Here is a 17,975-nt window from a genome sequence, read left to right as displayed (position 1 = left end):
AATATGCTGTGTTTTCAGCAGGTGGTGACAAAACAGCAAAGGACGGCAGCTGTTGCTGTGAAGTAACAAAACTCTTGTTTTAAATTTCTCTAATCCTCGGCAAGTGGTATCCTCCTTAATCTATTCTCTGGGCTGGCAGAGGCTACCCTGAAGAGCCCTGTCTTCAAGCCACTTTGGGCTAGAATTGCTCAGGGGCATCCTGAGCCTACTGGGCCCCCAAACACTGCCCAGCTTTAGGACTAGAGATGAGGGGCGAGAAACCCCTCAAGGCAGAGTTTAGCTTGGGACTCAGGAGACAGTCCCACAGAGGGAAGGTGAAGGCAGAGGAGCAGCTGCATTTGGGTGTATTTCCTTTTTTTTTTTTTTTTTACCAAGTATTGACACACAGAAACTTCAGTACTCTGCACATTCCAACTGTACTTGTGGCCCACCATCTGACTTGAGCATGCAAGGTAATTTTTATAAGGGACTTTGAAAAATGTGAAAAAATTCATCATTTAGCAGTTGCACAGTTTAGAAACAGTACAGAGGATGAGGGGACCATATTGTTGAGAGCAGTTTCCCTAATGTGCCTGACAATAAGAACCATTCAGGCACCTGTTAGAGATAGGGTCCAGAGCCCCTTTACAGGGCTGCCGCTGGTTCTGGGGACAATCCTGGCCATTTGAGAAACGAACAGGGCCGGAGAAGGCTAAAGGCCTCCTCAGCAGTTACATCTGTGGATCAGACCAAGAGGGATACTAGCAGTTTCCATGAGAACAAGCAGGCTGGAGATGAAATGTCAGGAACTCGGCTTCCACAGCCCTCTACAAGGAAAAAGTCTGCATGGAAGGAAGCCCTTCAAAAGGCTTCAATGTATTTTTAAAACAAAGTTGCTGTTATCACAACAGATTCATTCTAGAAAACACAAACAGCTAAAAGTGATGCTGTTAACATTTTGATGTGTTTTCCTCCTCAAGAAGCTTCTACATAGCCCGTCTGACTGCTTGGACAATGGCTGAATATTTGGTGTTTCCAGATATCATAAGCTATGCACCTCCGCCCCCCCTGCCCCCAGGGGTAAATGGATAAGATCACCTTTTGCAGTAACTTCTGAGCCTTTTCTCCTGGTAATAGACGTAAGCCAGCTGTGGCCTTGAGAACCAAGGGGGTAGCCTTCCAGAAGTCAAAAGGAACGTCTTTTTTAGCAACATCCAGTAATTCCTGAATTCCCAAAGTACTCTGTGAAGGTGGTAAAAGTAAAGTAGAATCTGTCAAAGATCAGCATACAGGGTCACAGATGCTCCCCCAACCCTTTTGGTTTTATTAACTCATAAATACATTTTCTTCTAATTTTCCAAATTGGCAGAAAATGACTTAAGTGGTGCTGGTGGGTGTGAGGGGCAACAGGGACCAAGTGAGTACAGAGAAACACCCTTGGCAGTGGAGCATGGTGGGATAAGGACACACACAAGAGGGGTCTTGCTGTTCTATACTCTGGCAACCAAAATCCCACCCAGCCCCCATCACCAACCCCCAGTGGGTGACCTCAGATGAGCTGTGATTCTCCTGGACATCATGAATGAAATCTGGGGTCTCTCATGGTGCTAAAATCCCATGAATAATTACACAGAGGAATCATTTACACCTGCCAGAATGCTTGAGGTCCAAAAGTTGGCTAGGGCCCTGTGTCAGTGCATAGGTGGCAAAACAACTTTGGTAAAGTATTTCTGGGCATTATCAATAGGTACAATGCTGTGGGGTGGTGTGGGGGAGGGCAATTTGACAATGTCTGTCCAAGAAAACATACATTCCTTTTACTCAGAAATCCCATTGTAAGAATTCATCTGAGATAAATGCCCTTGCATGTGTGGGTAATGAAGTTCATATAAGGTGACAAACTGCAGCCTTATACCATTAAGAGTAAAGTGCTAGACATTATCCAAATGTCTTTCAGGAGGGGACTGGTTCTGTAATTTAATGTGCCCGCACATACTGCAATATCATGCCAGAAAAATCAAGGAAGCTCTTCATATCCTGATAGTAAATGTTCTCCATGTTATACTGCTGAGGGACAAAAACAAAGTATGTAACAATGTGAATGCCATTCTATTGTAAAAATAGGGGAGGGGGAAGAATATAGATGTATTTGCTCATGGGTATATCACCTAGCCCTTGAAGGACACATAAGAAACCAGGGACACCAGCTCTCCTGGAGGGGACTAGAGAGGGAGGAGAGTTCTCATTGTCTGCCCTGTGAAGCTGTGAAATATGTCCCACTTGAATGTGTACTGCCTACTAAAACAAATAAGAGTTTAAAAGTCCTATAAGTTTATTCTAAAGACACCTAATTTAATCATGTGTAACCTTATGGTTACTCTAGCATCACTCATTTCAGTTTTGTTTTCAATTTTAACCAAGCCACAGGAAAGCAGGGTGTGACTTCACTGAGATCAAGAGACACTTGTGGGCAAAAATGATACATCAGTTTTTAAGACATATTTGAGCCAAAAGGCATGTATAGGTATATCACTAACTAGTCCGTTTCATCAGTGCTTTAGTGGAAATACAGGTGTCCAGTATTAGTGCAGCTATAAGCTTTAAGGACTCAAAAAATATAAAAGCTACAAGCTTACAAAAATCATTGTTTGACAGTTTAAATAAATCTTTCACACTTACTTGGTTTTGTGGACTTTACATAATACATTTTTAACTTCAATTTTTTGTGTTAGTCAACTTTTGTCACCCTCAATCAGAGGAACTGAAACAAAAACAAACTCTCAAATAATGCTTTTTTTTTAAAGCAATTTTTTTAAATGTTTATTTTTGAAAGAGAGAGAAACAGAGCACAAGCAGGGGAGGGTCAGAGAGAGAGGGAGACACAGAATCCAAAGCAGGCTCCCGGCTCTCAACTGTCAGCAGAGCGGGGCTTGAACCCAAGAACTGTGAGATCATGGCCTGAGCCAAAGTTGGACACTCAACCAACTGAGCCACCCAGGCGCCCCTCAAATAATGCTTTTTGTCAAGTTTGTAGGCTTTGTGTTTTTGAACCACACTAAGACTTCTGGGTGGCATGTGTGTTGGCTGGGGGAAGGCCCTAGGGTGGGGGCAGCGGCCCTCCTTGAGCCTCACGTGCAGTACCAGTTTCCTCCAACTGATCATTCTAAACAGCAGGAGATCTCCCAGGTTAGTACTGTCAGAGATGCTTTTCTCTGTGAAGAAGGCCTACTGCACTCAACAGAAAGGGAGCTGGCTTTAACAGATTACACAGTTGGAAGACAAATGTGAAGAACAACAGATGTGAGAGAAAATAATTACCTTTTCAACATCATCAGCGTAAGCAGAAAGACCTGGCTTCAGTGCTTTGAAGGTCTCATGGGTCAAAGTGGGAGTTTCTAAGGGGGAAACATGTTTAAAAAGGTACACGACAAATATATACATGAATATATAAATATATACAACAATGGCTTGCTGCCCTTTTCAAAGCAGATGACTGAAATCAGACCAATCCCAGGGTGACTGGGATGCTGCCTCTTTAGTTCAGATAAACAAGATGAATGTTAACACCTGAGGCTTTGGTCAGAACTTTTTTTTTTTTTTTAGTCAACCTTACTGAGGTATAATTTATATACAAAACTGTATCCATCTAAAGTGCTAAATTTTAACATGGTTTTCGTGAAATTAACAGAGGAGCAGGACAGATGATTCCAAACTGCAAACATGAAAATCATTTCTCTGTTCTAGGATGGATGTAGTACAGGTTCTGAAAGAACATTTATTTTTTCCCTTCTTTTAAACCATAAGGGGCCTGGACTCATGAGCATATAGCAAGGGAGTGTTCAGGGGTACACTGGTGGCCAAGGGATGCTGGTTCAAATTTGGACATGAAGACCCAGGAGGAAAAATCAGGGACAGAACTTTTTGAAAGGATGTCTCTCCAGAGATAAAATACTGGAATATGGCTATTAAAGGATTACATTCTGAATATGAATTGTCTTAAAAGCTTCAAAACTGTTATGGGAAGTATGTGGGTCTGGCATATAAAACTTTAACTACTGAAATGAGTTAATTAATAGAGCAGATGAAGAGTAGAGAAAACATGCCACAACAGTTTTGGAGAGAACTACTAATGGTGTCTGTTGCCACCAGCTCAAAAACAGTGTCTACTCAAAAGGTTTCGAGGGTCAGCAAAGAACCAGACACGACCAGCAGACCTACTGAGCAGCCAGGGGGAAAACACTCACTGGCTAGAAGCTGGAGGGTGGCCCTCAGAGCTGGAGGGTACAAGGGGCGCTAGGGAAGGAGATCAAAGTGGGGAGGGAAAGAGTTCAGAGCTGGGCAGTGACTGTGTCTCTCCACAGGAGCAGTTAGGGGGCGAACATACACAAACTCCCTCCTCCTTCTTGCCGGAAGCCTGTGGTCCCCACCCTAGCAAGCAAAGCTGATGGGGCTCAGACTCCAGCTCCCTCCGCACTGCTGAGGCCACTCTCGTCTGTCACCCCCCTCTCCTCCTGGACCCACTGGGCAGCACCATGTCAGCCTGGGTCCTAGGTCCGTGCCAGTTCATGACTTACCCAGACTGCTGCCTCATACCAGTCTGAGTTTGGGGCAACTTCCTGCCTTAACCTCGCCCAACGCAGCTTCTGGCTTAAGTCATGGTCCTAGTCATCTGACATGCTGGTAAACACTGGGACAGGACAGGACACCCAATACCCTTGGGGATCTCAGTTGCTCTGAGGTGGTCACCAGATGCTAGTGTGAGTATGGACAGTCTGGTGCTCCAGGGAAATTCAGATTCCTGGGCCCCAAACCACACCGGAGCCAGCTTCTCTGGGAACTGCATTTTTGACAAGTTCCCAGATGAGTCCGAGGCAGGGCATCCAGCCCACATGCTGATAAACCATTGTCTCTAAGTGGAAGAGATCCCAAGAGCTCTGACGTGAGCAAGGAGAACCATGCAGTGAATGGCCAGGGCCCTCTGCCCAGCATACCTCCAGGCTGCCGGGCGAATTGGAAGATGTGCACACGGGTGCCAGTGCTTCCTGCGTCAAACATGATGCCATAGAAAACCTCATGACCATGTGTAGCTGTCCCCAGAGGACTATGAGCCTGCTGGCCCCTCCGGGCCCCAGACGCTACCTCAGTGATGCTGAAGAAGGCCTGGGTGGCGGAGGCCCAGTGCCACTTGATATAGGCGACATAGATGAACAGGCAAATGAACAGCCCCAGAGGGTAAGCCACTTTTGTCATCTTCAGGTTCCCATTATTTGGTATTTTTCTCATGTCTCTATCTGCTGAGGACTGTGCTGAAGCTGTTGGTGAAAAGGGAGGGAAAGCAGGAAAAACACGTTAGCAAGCTTCCAGGGCAAGTCAGACAAACATTTGCGCTTGGAGACAAAACATTCAGCCAGAAACTGGTCTGCATTTTTCTGCCTGGAATGAGAAGCTTCATTTGGTCTTCAAAGAGCTTCTAGAAGGTATGAGCCCACTTTATAGAAGAGAAGAGGGGGCGCCTGGGTGGCTCAGTCGGTTGGGCGGCCAACTTTGGCTCGGGTCATGATCTTGCAGCTCGTGAGTTCGAGCCCTGCATCGGGCTCTGCGCTGACAGCCTGGAGCCTGCTTCAGATTTTATGTCTCCTCCCTCTGCCCCTCCCCTACCCACACTCTGTCTCTCTCTCAAAAATAAATAAACATTAAAAAAATTTTTAAAAAAGAAGAGAAGAGGAACTGAGGCTAGTTATATGTATATATACATATATATATAAAGTCTTTTATATATAGAAAGACTATAGTCTTTATAAGACTAGATAATCTGTTCGAGGTGGGAGGTCTTGCTGAGGATGACTCGGGGCACAGATCCACAGCTGCCAGCTCTAAGGCAAGTGCTGTTCCAGACGAGTGGCTTTTGGATTTATGGGCACTTTAAAAAGCCAGATGTAAATGGTATCCCCAAACCTCTCAGGGTACAGGAACATGTGTCCAATCCATTCTTTCAGTTCTCGCTTCCTCTTCTATATAGGTGTTCACTTCTCAGAAGGCTTAAAGTCCCATCCTTTGGGGACTACAAAGAGCCCCAGCCACGTCTGAGAAATGCAGCTCATCTTCCTGGAAGTTTCACAGGAGATGTCTCATTTTACTCAGGCAGAATACTCCACCAAGGAGGAAATAATGCCTATGTGCTTTCCAAGCCTATGAAATCCTACCCGAGCAGCCAAAGAAACTAACTCCGCGCCACTGTCTTTGGTTCAATACCCCTCAGCCCCTCAAATAAAGCATTCATTCAAGCTTTCTTAGCAGCTTCTGGTATAAGACACCATGTGGGAACCTGAGGCTTCAAAGAATAAGAAGCAGGGTGCTTGATTCTCAGGGCTCCCTACCCTTGGGGAATGTCCACCTGTCTGTCCATCCCTCACTCTGTAAGTTGTAAATGGAGTGGACTCTCCTAGGAGTAAGGAGACAGGGAAGTACAAAGCTGAAAGCAGGACATGGGTTTATACTCTGCCCATAGCAGCATGTGACTGTGGGCAAGTTAACCTTCATGAGGGCTGGTCTCCTCATCTGTAAGGGGGAAAGCTGCTTCGTGATGCTGTTTGGGGATACAATGAGATGTGTGATGTGCTCAGAAGAGGACACAGAGAATGTGCCAGCCCATATTCAATGCTGGCTTTATAGCAGGGTAGTGGGAGGTAACACCCCCCTTGGAACCAGGGACAGTGACAGGCAGGAGTGCTGGAAGATAGTGTGACTGCAATCTCTGGGAAGGAGAAAAGCAGGGGCCAGAGTTAAAAGTGCAGGGGGCAAGCCTGTGGTGGTCTTCACACCAACCTTGAGGTTGTCTGGGCAGAGGAGAAATGGAATGAAAGTGGCCCTTGGGGTGGTGGGGAAGGGAGTCCAGGACTTCTGTGGCCACTCCTTTCCAGGATCTAGCCCTGCAGCTAAACCTGGATGCCCTCAGATCCAAGAGCGCTGCCCAAACCTTTGGATGTCTCTGTGCTCCTGCTCAGGGGGACACCAGTGGCCCACCACCCAAGCTTAGGCAGGGAGCAGGACAAATCACACTTCCCTGAGCATCTGCTGTGCACAGGGCTGAGGGAAAGTCTATGTTGGCAGGACCAAGGAGCAAGCCTCCTCCCCACCCCTGTTCCTGCCTAACTTTGAGCCTCTCTTGGGTCTCACTTGGGAGCTTCTTACTGCTCTAAGGATCATGGTGCACACCCTGGATCCTCACCAGCCTTTGTAGCTTTCTCTCATCCTCTCTTGCCTTTGCTCATAGTGCTCTGAGAACCTAGTGCCTCCTTCTGTCCCTAGAACTCAGCTCCTCTCTGCCTCAGTCCCTTTGCACACACTGTTACCAGTTCCCAGAATGCTCGTGCAACAACCCAGTCAACCTTGTTCTCATCCCCAAGCCTCAGCTGAAATGTTATTGTCCCCACCATCCCTGACCACCCTCAACTTGAAAGATCCTCACCCCCATTATGCTCTCTCTGTACTCCCTGCCCCCTCTGGCCTGGTACCCCCATAATCTGTAACAATGCCAGGATCTGTGGGATTAATTCCTGAAGGTCCATGTCACCCTCTAGGCCATGAGCTTCAAGGTCAGGAACTTATCCTGGTTGTGCCACTGCAGCTCAGTTGAGAACACAGGTCCCTATCTAGAAGGGTGGAGTATGCGCCTCTATCCCTGTCTACCTCCCACACTGTCACCAGACACACAAGAGTCCCTATTTTGGGGTGCCTAGGTGGCTCAGTCAGTTAAGCATCTGACTTTGGCTCAGGTCATGATCTCACGGTTTGTGAGTTCAAGCCCCACATCGGGCTCTCTGCAGTCAGTACAAATCCTGCTTCAGATCTTCTGTCTCCCTCTCTCATGTATATGTGTTCTCTCTCTCTGAAAAATAAACACTTAAAAAAAATAAAAAGAGTCCCTGTTTCAAATCCTTTAATGAGGAGAGGAACATCAGCAAGACAGTAGAATAGGGAGCTCTAGGCCCTTGCTCCCCCACAGAAATATTAGAAAAAAATTGGGACTGGCTGTAATATTTTATAGGCATTCTGAAAAACAGTCAAAGATCCATAGATTTCTACAAGCAAATGCTGAATCAAGAAATCACATTCAGAATGTTCGATAAGTTCAGTGGTGTTTACTCATCCTTGCCCCCACCCCTCTCTGCACAGTGCAGTCTAAAGGAAGCAGCAGCTCAGTGTCTACCTATCTCCTTCCTTCAAACTGGAGGGATCAGAGCAACATTCTAACCTATCTTCAGGCTGCCCAAGAGACAGGTCTCTGTTTTGCCTGACTTGGAGCTCAGAGCTCCAAGGGGGAAAACCGTGGAACGCAGCTATGGGTACTTCTTATGAAAGTCACGGGGTGACTGCAGAACCACACATGCTTGGGGCAAGAGGCCAGGTTTGTGTGTGTGTGTCTGTGTCTGTGTGTGTGTGTGTGTGTGTGTGTGTGTGTAAGAAACAAGAGAACATTGAACACCTAAGAAGGAGTGTGGATGGAACCGTTTAAGAAATTAAGACATTTAGGGGCGCCTGGGTGGCTCAGTCGGTTGAGTGCCGACTTCGGCTCAGGTCACGATCTCGCGGTCCGTGAGTTCGAGCCCCGCATCGGGCCCCTGTGCTGACAGCTCAGAGCCCGGAGCCTGTTTCAGATTCTGTGTCTCCCTCTCTCTGACCCTCCCCCATTCATGCTCTGTCTCTCTCTGTCTCAAAAATAAATACACGTTAAAAAAAAAAAAATTAAAAAAAAAAAAAAAAGAAATTAAGACATTTAAAAGCAACCATAACATATGGGAGAATTGAAACTAACACACACACAGGCCCAGGTAACAATCCTGAGAGGACCTTAAGCCTTTGCCCTGGACTGACTCGAAGGCTCAGACACATTCTGTTAATTAGTGAAGATCTTTCATGGCACAGAACCAGTCTGCAAAGCCTCAGAGAGGTGGCTATTTTCTTAAATGCTCCACTTTTCAACAATAGAAATCACAAGGCATACCAAGATACAGGAAAATTTGGCCCATTCAAAGGAAGAAAAGGTGGCAGAAACTGTCTCTGAAGAAACATAGGCATTGGATATACCAGATAAAGACTTAAAACAACTGTCTTACATATGGTGAAACACAAGAACTGAAAGAAATATGGAATGTGACATATGACAACAAAATGGGAATATCAATGAAGAAATAGAAATTATAAAAAGCAACCAAATTGTGGGGCTAAATATATTGAAAAATTCACAAGAGGGGTTTAACAGCAAATTTGAGCAGGCAGAAGAACCAGTGAACTTGAACATGGACATTAAACTTATTGAATCAGAGGAGCAAAAGAAAAAAAGACATAAGAAAAGTGAACAGAGCCCAAGGGATTTATGGGACACCACAAGGGACCAACAGGCACATTTCAGGAGCCCCGGAAGAAAACACAGAGAGAAGGACAGAAATAATGGCTGAACTCCAAGGAGGATAAACCCAGAGACTCATGCTGAGATACACTGTAATCACACCACTGAAAGCCAGAAAATAAAAGAAGGAATCTTGAAAGCAGCAAGAGAAAAGCAATCCATCATGTACAAAGAATCCTTAAATAATAAGATTATCAGCCCATTTCTCAACAGAAACTTTGGAGATCAGAAAGCAGCGGGATGATATATTCAAACTGCTGAAAGAAAAATCTGTCAGCTGAGAATTTCATATTGAGTAAAACTGTCCTTCAAAAATGAAGGTGAAATTAAGACATTCCCAGATAAATGAAAGCTGAGGGAGTTCTTTGCCAGCAGACCTGCCCTACAACAAATGCTAAAGGTTGACATGCAAGGGCGCCAAACAGTAACAGAAATTCATAAGAAAATATAAAGATCTCCAAAGAAGTTAAATACGTGGACAAACACAACAACCAGTATTAGTGTATATTTGGTTTGTAACTCCACTTTTTATTTTCTTCAGCATTAAAAAAAACAAATGCTGAGGGGTATGTGGGTGGCTCAGTTGGTTAAGCGTCTGACTTCAGCTCAGGTCATGATCTCACAGGTTTTGAGTTCAGGCCTCTCATTGGGCTTCGTGCTGACAGTGTGGAGCCTGCTTGGGATTCTCTCTCTCTGCCCCTCCCCAACTTGCACTCTCTCTATCTCAAAATAAATAAAAGTAAAACAAAGCAAAACAAATGCTGTGACATCAAAAACAAATTAGGAAGATATATGATATAAAGGAGAAGAGTTAACATATATAATTCAAGCTAAACTGGGATAAATTTTAGAATACACTTATAATTTCAGGATGTTATATGTAATCTCTGTGGTAATCACCAAGAAAATATCTAGAAAATATATATAAAAGGAAATGAGAAGGGAATAAATACTGTCCTTAGAAAAGAATCAATTACACCCAAAGGAAAGCAATAATGGAGGAAATGAGGGACAAAAAAAGCTATAAGACCTACACAAAATAAAATGGCAAAAGTAGTCCTTCCCTGTCAGTACTTTAATTTTTAAATTTTTTAAAATGTTTATTTAGTTTTGAGAGAGAAGAGACAGAGCATGTGGGAGGAACAGGCAGAGACAGAGGGACACACAGAATCCAAAGCGGGCTCCATGCTCTGAGCTGTCGGCACAGAGCCTGACAGAGGGCTCAAACTCACGGACCGTGAGATCATGACCTGAGCTGAAGTGGGACACTTAACCAACTGAGCCACCCAGGCACACCTCCCTGTCAGTACTTTAAATGTAAACGGGTTAAACTTTCCAACCAAGATACATAGAGTAGCTGAATGGATAAAAAAACAAGATCCAACCATATCATTCTACAAGAGACTTACTTTAGATCTAAGGGCATATACAGACTGAAAGTAAAAGAATGAAAAGGATTCCATGAAAAGAGTAACCAAAACAGAGTAGAAGTGGCTATACTAACATTAGACAAAACAGACTTTGAATCAAAAACTGTCAGAAAAAATAAAAACATACAATGATAAAAGGGTCAAGTCTCCACTAACATAACAATTATAAACATATACAACAGAGCTCTTAAATATATGAAACAAACAGAACTGAAAGGAGAAATAGTTGTACAATAATAGTAGGAGAATTCAATATCCCACTTTCAATAAAGGATAGAAAAACCAGACAGAAGATCAATAAAGAAATAGGGAACTTGAACAACACTAAAGACCACCTGGACCTGAGAGGCACATACAGACCACCCAACAACAGCAGAATCCACATTCTTCTCAAGTGCACATGGAACATCCTCCAGGACAGACAAGATGAGAAGCTACAAAACATGTCTTAATGTATTTTAAAAGATCACAATCAAAGTATATTTTCTGATTACAGTGGAATGAAACTAGAAATCAATAGAAGAAGGAAAGCTGGAAAACTAAACACCACACTCTTAGCTAATGTGTCAAAAAAGAAATCAAAAAGGAAATCAGAAAATACCTTCTGACAGGTGAAAATTAAAACACAACATACCAAACCTTTGGAATGCAGTGAAAGCAGTACCAAGAAGGAATTTTATAGCTGTAAATGCTTACATTATAAGAAAGATTGCAAACCAACAACCTAACTTTACACCTTAAGGAACTAGAAAAAGAACAAATTAAACACAAAACTAGAAGGAAGGAAACAATAAAAATTAAAGCAGGATAAGCAGAAGATAGAAAAACAGAGAAAAATCCATGAAGCCAAGAAAAATCCATGAATCCAATTCTTTGAAAAGATCACCATAACTGAACCTTTAGCTATACTAAGGAATAAAGAGAGAAGATTCAAATTATAACTAAAATCAGAAATTAAGGGAACATTACTACTGATTTTACAGAATGAAAATGATTATAAGAGTTTTATGTTCAACTGTACACCAATAGTTGGATAACCTACATGAAATCAATAAATTCCTAGAAACACAACCTACCAAGATGAATTATGAAGAAATAGAAAATCTGAAGACCTATAACTAGTAAGGAGATTGAATCAGTAATCAAAAATCTCCCAACAAAGAAAACTCCTGGACCAAATGACTAGTGATCTGGTCACTACTAATTTTACCAAACATTTTAAGAAGAATCCCAAAATCTTCCCCCAAATTGAAGAAAAGGAACGTTTTAACTCATTCAATAAGGCCAGCATTACCCTAATACCAAAGCCACTACAAGACAAAGACACTACAAGAAAATACAGACCAGCATTCCTTATGAATAGTGATGCAAAAATCCTCAACAAATAGCAGCAAACTGAATTCAACCACACAGCAAAAGGACCAACTGGGATTTATTCCTAGAATGCCAGAATGGTTCAAGATTTAAAACCCATCAAGGCAAATATATCATATTAACAGAATAAAGGGGAAAAATCCATATGATCATCTCAATCAATGCAGAAAAAACATTTAATAAAATCCAACACTTTTTAATAATAAAAATAACCAGCAAACAGGAATAGAAGAAAATACTTCAACATAATAAAGGCCATATATACAAACCCAACAACTAACATCAGACTCAATAGTGGAAGACTGAAAACTTTTACTTTAAAATCAGAAACAAGAAAGGATGTCTGTTTTCAACACTTCCATTCAACATAACATTGGAAGTTTTAGCCAGACCAATCAGGAAAGTAAAAGAAATAAAAGGCATCCAAAGTGGGAAGAAGAAATAAAATTATCTGTTCATAGATTACATGATCTTACATGTAAAAAACCCTAAAGATTCCACAAGGAAGGAAAATAACTGTTAGAACTAATAAATTCAAGGTTACAGGACACAATATCAACACATAAAAATCAGTTGTTTCTATACACTATAATGAACAATCTGAAAAGAAAATTAAGAAAATAATTCTATTTACAATAGCATCAAAGGAATAAGATACTGAAGAATAAAATTAACCACCAAGGTGTACCTGGGGTGGCTCAGTTGGCTGAGCATCTGACTCTTGATTTTGGCTCAGGTCATGATCCCAGGGTCATGGGATCAAGCCCTGCATCGGGCTGTGTTGAGCATGGACCCTGCTTGGGATTTACTCTCTCTCTGCCCCTCTCTCCTGCTCACACATGCTCTCTTTCTCAAAATAAACAAACAAATAAATAAAAATTTAAAAAAGAAAAAAGTTAACCAAGGAGGTGAAAGACTTGTACCCTGAACACTACAGAACATAGCTGAAAGAAAACTGAGTCAAATAAATAGTAAGATAACCCGTGTTCATGGACTGTAAGACTTAATATTGTTAAGATATCAATACTATCTGTAATGGTCCACAGGTTCAATGCAATTCCTATCAAAATCCTAATGACTTTTTTGCAGAGACAGAAAAAAATAAATCCTAAAATTCATAAGGAATCTCAAGGGACCCCCAAATCACAAAACAATCTTGAAAAAGAACTAATTGGATGCCTTATACTTCCTGATTTCAAAACATACTACAAAGCCACAGTAATTAAAAGCTTGTGGTAGTGGGACACATAGACCAACAGAACAGAAAATCCAGAGATAAACCCTTACATACATGGTAAAATGGTCTTTGATAAGGGTATCGAGACCATTCATGGGGGAAAGGATAGTTTCTTTAAGAAATGGTACTGGGAAAACTGGATATACACACACAAAAGACTGAAGTTGGATCCTTTCTTTATACCATATACAGAAATTAATTCAAAATGGATTAAAGACCTAACTATAAAACCTAAAACTATAAAACTCCCAGAAGAGGGGAGCGTAGGTGGCTCAGTTGGTTGAGTGTTTTGTTTTGCTTTTTTAAAAAGATCTTATTTCTCTTGTCTTTTCTCCACATCTCTACAAAATCTACCCAAGATGTTTACTGCCACTCTAAACCCTGGCAGCTAGAGGCTTCTCTCTTGGGCTCTTCGGTGCTCTACACATTTCCCCTCCTTGAGTAAGCGGTATGTGGAGCTATTCATTTGTGCCTTTCTTCCTTCTGGTTAGAGTGCCTCTCTAGAAGCAAGGACCAGCCCACTCATTCCCAACCCCAACACAAGGCCAGAGCCCACAGCCAGTAAGCCAATACTTGCTGGTAAAGGAGGCTAGATGATGGCTTAGCAATTCTCTGGTAGTCAGGGAAAGATGGAGCCATCAACAGGGCTTCATGACCCAGATGATGGCCACCAACAGAAGCAGGCTGTTTGGGAAGGGGCTGTTTGGGCAGGAGACAATAGTGACCAGGTTTTCTACAAGTTTGAAATTACAGCAGGGCATGGGTCAGAAATGGAACTGACCCTTGTGAGAGAGCAGGTTTGGGGCTGTGACCTGGGGAACCATCTGCACTGAGATGTTAGCTAAGATTAGGAATGAAGAAATCAATTACAGAGAGAAGATCCAGCAACAATCAAGGCTGAGATGTGACCTGGGGAATGCCCATCCCCAGGCAGCCAGTGTTCACCCTACACCCTACCCTCTCACAGGCTTCCTTTCGTTAGGTTACTGTAACCCAGAGTTTTCCATTGCTAAGAGATGATTAAACAAAAAAGTATTTATAAAGAAAGCTCTAAAGCAACTATTTCTAAGGATGAACAGTAAGGACACAAAAGTAATACTAACATCTTCCAACTCTGATGGTGCTTTTTATAAGACTCTTGCCTTTCTTTCTCTCTCTTTCTTTCTGTACACTCTCTCTCCTCTTTTGCAACCAGAAGGCTGGCACCACATTTGCCTGTCTGAGCCACACGGGTAGAAGACCCTTTTTCATAATCACATTTTATCATGTCCTGTGTTAGTCTACGAACCATGTCCTACATGATCAGATTAACAGGTGGAATACCAAATTTTGAGGCAAAGGTTGCTCTTTATTACATTTGTCTACCCATTAAAAAAATATACTTTACATATGCTATATCCTGTTACCAGAGGCCTACAAGGCTGGCACTTATACTACATAACATATGACTTACATAACTTATTGCCATATGACAGCACCAAGGCCCAGAAAATGTTTGAAAACAGACTTGCCTGGAATCACAGAGCTGGCACGTGGTGAGGCACAGACCAGACTTTCTGGCTTCTGTCTCCAAATCAAATGTGCTCCATCACTTCACTTACCCTATTAATGTAAGACTCTACTTTAGACAACAAAAAAATACTCACATGGAATTACACATCATCATTAAAGTTACACACCAAGAAGTTTGGCATGACATAAACAGAGTCCAAATAGAAAATAACATTTAGGAAGCATAGAGCCAGGAACAGCCTGGCCCACAGGAACCTCCACATCCTGGAGACCCAAACTTAAAAGCCAGTTTCACTCCACTGGGTTAAGATGTTTGTTCAGTGATACTAGTACTATGAGACAACCTTTGGAGGGGAAAATTGCATTTCCATGGGCACCACTAACACCGTAAGTGTAAATGTGTTGATCAGGCCCTCCCTAGAAGGAAAACAATTCACTTTAGCTTTGTCCTTTAAAGGAAGAGTCTAGAACAAGGCTATAAGGAAGGTAAGCCAGGTGGGGAATAAAGAGTAGGCTGGGAGTAGGGTGGGGCAGGATCTAAGGTGTGCAAAGGCAAAAAGAGGTTTGGCTTAGCATATCTTGCTTCCAGCTGACTCCAGCTGGGGGCTACCTTCCATCAGAGGGAGGGTGGGGTCACAGAGCAGAATTTGGGTGTGGAGCAATGGTGCCCGAGACAAGTGCCTGGCCATCCATTGGCTAGTGTTCTAGAAGCTAGGGAAGGTAGCTGAGCTTCTGGAAATACAAGCTCATCTGATTTGGATCAGTGGCCCCACAATATGTCGGCCAGTTTCGTCAAGGTTTTCAGTTAAAATACACAAAAGGGCCATGTGTGCAAATGACTGTCACATATGCTAAAAACCTATCCAAAATTAAATGACATTAACAAACCACTACTTATTCTCCTGGTAGGTTTAAATGGATTTTTCTCCCCTTCTCTGAAAAAAAAAGCATACATACATGAGTCAGCCCTGTTAACATCACCCGGTGTTTCCTTTTCACAAGACAGAGTGGGAGGGGAGGTTCTTCCAGATCTCTTTACATGGTTGTCCACCTCTCTGGTTTGTCATATGAGGTTCCACAAGGGAGAGAGACACACACCTTATTAGCCAACTGATGCTTATAAGGGTGGGGGGGGAGACAGAAACAGTTTCTGGATTTGTATCACTATGCTTTTCTCCCCCATGAACCCATGAACCTTGTTAATATGTTGGTGACAGCAACACAAGAACCTCCCCCAGACAAACCCTAATCCCTCCATCCATCATGAGTTTTGCACAGTACGTCAGAAGGTCCTTGTAATCACAGTTGATATCCACCTATCCCCAAGCAACCTCCTTCCTAGAAGTTTCAGTTTCCTTCACTGGGTGGCTATGGGTTAGGACCTCCATGGCATCCTGAAGGATGTAGGATATGTGGCATGATATGCATGATTCTGGAATACAAGTGTCTGGAGAGACAACTGAAACTACCCAGGCACTTCTGGGTGACTGATTCCTTTGGGTGGATGCCCAGGATATGGGGTCTGTGCCCACATCATCTACAAAACAATTCAGGCTTTTCCCCAACCCTTAAAACCATTCTATGGCTTCTAACTTAAGATAAAAAACACCCTTCCTTCCATGGTCCCTGCCCATCTCTCCCTTCTCTTCTACCTTCCTGATGCTTCAAGGCTTTCCTCTGAAGGAAGTCCAGCTTGGTGTCCAGCTCTATCCACCTCTGGCCTCTCTCTCTCTCTCTCTCTCTCTCTCTCTCTGGTAGCCTGGAGCACTCCTGGCTCATGCCTCAGCTCAGGCAGAACCGACTGACCACCCTATGAGGTCTATTCCTGGTCACTACAGCAATGCCAGAGTTTATTGTCCTCACATCCGCAGTACTGTCAGAATGGCATGATCTTGCCCGTTACCTGGCCTTCCCACCTGGGCTGTGAGGCCCAGAAGGGAATTGGGCCTGCCAGTCCTTCCCCTACTGGATCTCCTGCATCTGGCACAGCTCTGGGAACCGGTCAGCAAATGCTGCTGAATGAATGAATGTAGCAGGGCTCCAGCTTCCTGGGGGCAGAGACCCCTACTATTTGGCCCACCCAGTTTCCAGAACACGAATCGCTCCCCTCACGGGTCAGCGGAGCCCAGAGTTCAAGGAGGACTAATGGAACCAGGACGTTAAGGCAGCAGGAGGTTAAAGCCGGGTGCGAATGACCCTGATGTCGCCTGAAAGCACTGCCGCTAAAGCCCGAGGAGCTGGCAGGCGCGTGGGTCTGGACCCCTCCTCCACTCCGCGCCCCCGCTACGGGCGGCCCACGTGCAGACCCCCGGGTCCGGCAAACTCCCCCGGCCCCCCCCCCGTCCCCCCCCCCCCCCCCCCCGCTCTCCCCCCCGCACTTACCCTGTAGGGTCCCCTCTTCACCACGGAGGGAGGTTCCCTTTCGCGGAAGCTGGCGGGCTACCCAGGAAGCGTCCGACTCTCCTCTCCTACCGGCGTTACCAGGGCCACCACCCACAGGCCAAGAGCCGGCGGATCCTGGGAGCCTAGGCCCCGCCTACGTGCACGTCATGTCTTTGGCGGAGCATAGCAGAACGTTGCGGATCCAGCGCGCAGGAGCGGCGTGTGGGCGGGGCTTAGCTGGATCCCCTGAGCGGTGTGGCCGTATTTTCCGCCTGGGTAGGTCTTTGTGGTTCCCTGCTGGAGGCGGTTCGGGTAGTGTTGGACTTGAATGAGGTCTCGGCCTGTCTGGCCTCCACCGCCCAAGTGCGTCCTTCACGGGCCGTGTTCGGCTCCTGCCCTGTCTTGTAGGGGTTCCTCTGTGCAGTAGAGCAGGCCATGGTGCTGGCCAAAGAATTACCACCGCAACCTCACAACCTTGACCTTAACTAGCCTGTGGAAGTTTTGAATTTTCCTTGGGTCCTTTCATAGCTAAAGTCCCCTCTCTTTTTTTTAAGATAATATGTGATGGAAAATGCAACAGAATAGACAGCACGATAAATCTCCTATTCTTGCCCCCCATTTTCTTTCTTTCTTTTTTGTTCTAAGCATTTTA

At 44.1% G+C, this 17,975-nt stretch overlaps 1 protein-coding gene across 1 annotated transcript in view; it reads right to left on the bottom strand.

The window, feature by feature from the left end:
• Nucleotides 1–17,491, bottom strand: part of ENTPD6 (ectonucleoside triphosphate diphosphohydrolase 6) — a 40,628-nt gene extending 23,137 nt beyond the window's left edge. Inside the window, exons 1-5 of the mRNA XM_049650130.1 lie at nucleotides 17,324–17,491; nucleotides 14,941–15,031; nucleotides 4,971–5,291; nucleotides 3,298–3,374; nucleotides 1,078–1,221 (exon numbers count right to left, since the gene is read on the bottom strand). Coding sequence (XP_049506087.1) covers nucleotides 1,078–1,221; nucleotides 3,298–3,374; nucleotides 4,971–5,262 — 513 coding nt within the window. The 5' untranslated portion in view covers nucleotides 5,263–5,291; nucleotides 14,941–15,031; nucleotides 17,324–17,491. The remainder of the gene's footprint in view (nucleotides 1–1,077; nucleotides 1,222–3,297; nucleotides 3,375–4,970; nucleotides 5,292–14,940; nucleotides 15,032–17,323) is intronic.
• Nucleotides 17,492–17,975: the final 484 nt, after the last annotated feature.

The sequence above is a fragment of the Panthera uncia genome (assembly GCF_023721935.1).
Source record: "Panthera uncia isolate 11264 chromosome A3 unlocalized genomic scaffold, Puncia_PCG_1.0 HiC_scaffold_11, whole genome shotgun sequence".
NCBI lineage: Eukaryota > Metazoa > Chordata > Mammalia > Carnivora > Felidae > Panthera > Panthera uncia.
The sequence above is the reverse complement of the archived record's forward strand: the minus strand, read 5'-3'. Positions and strand labels throughout refer to the sequence as shown.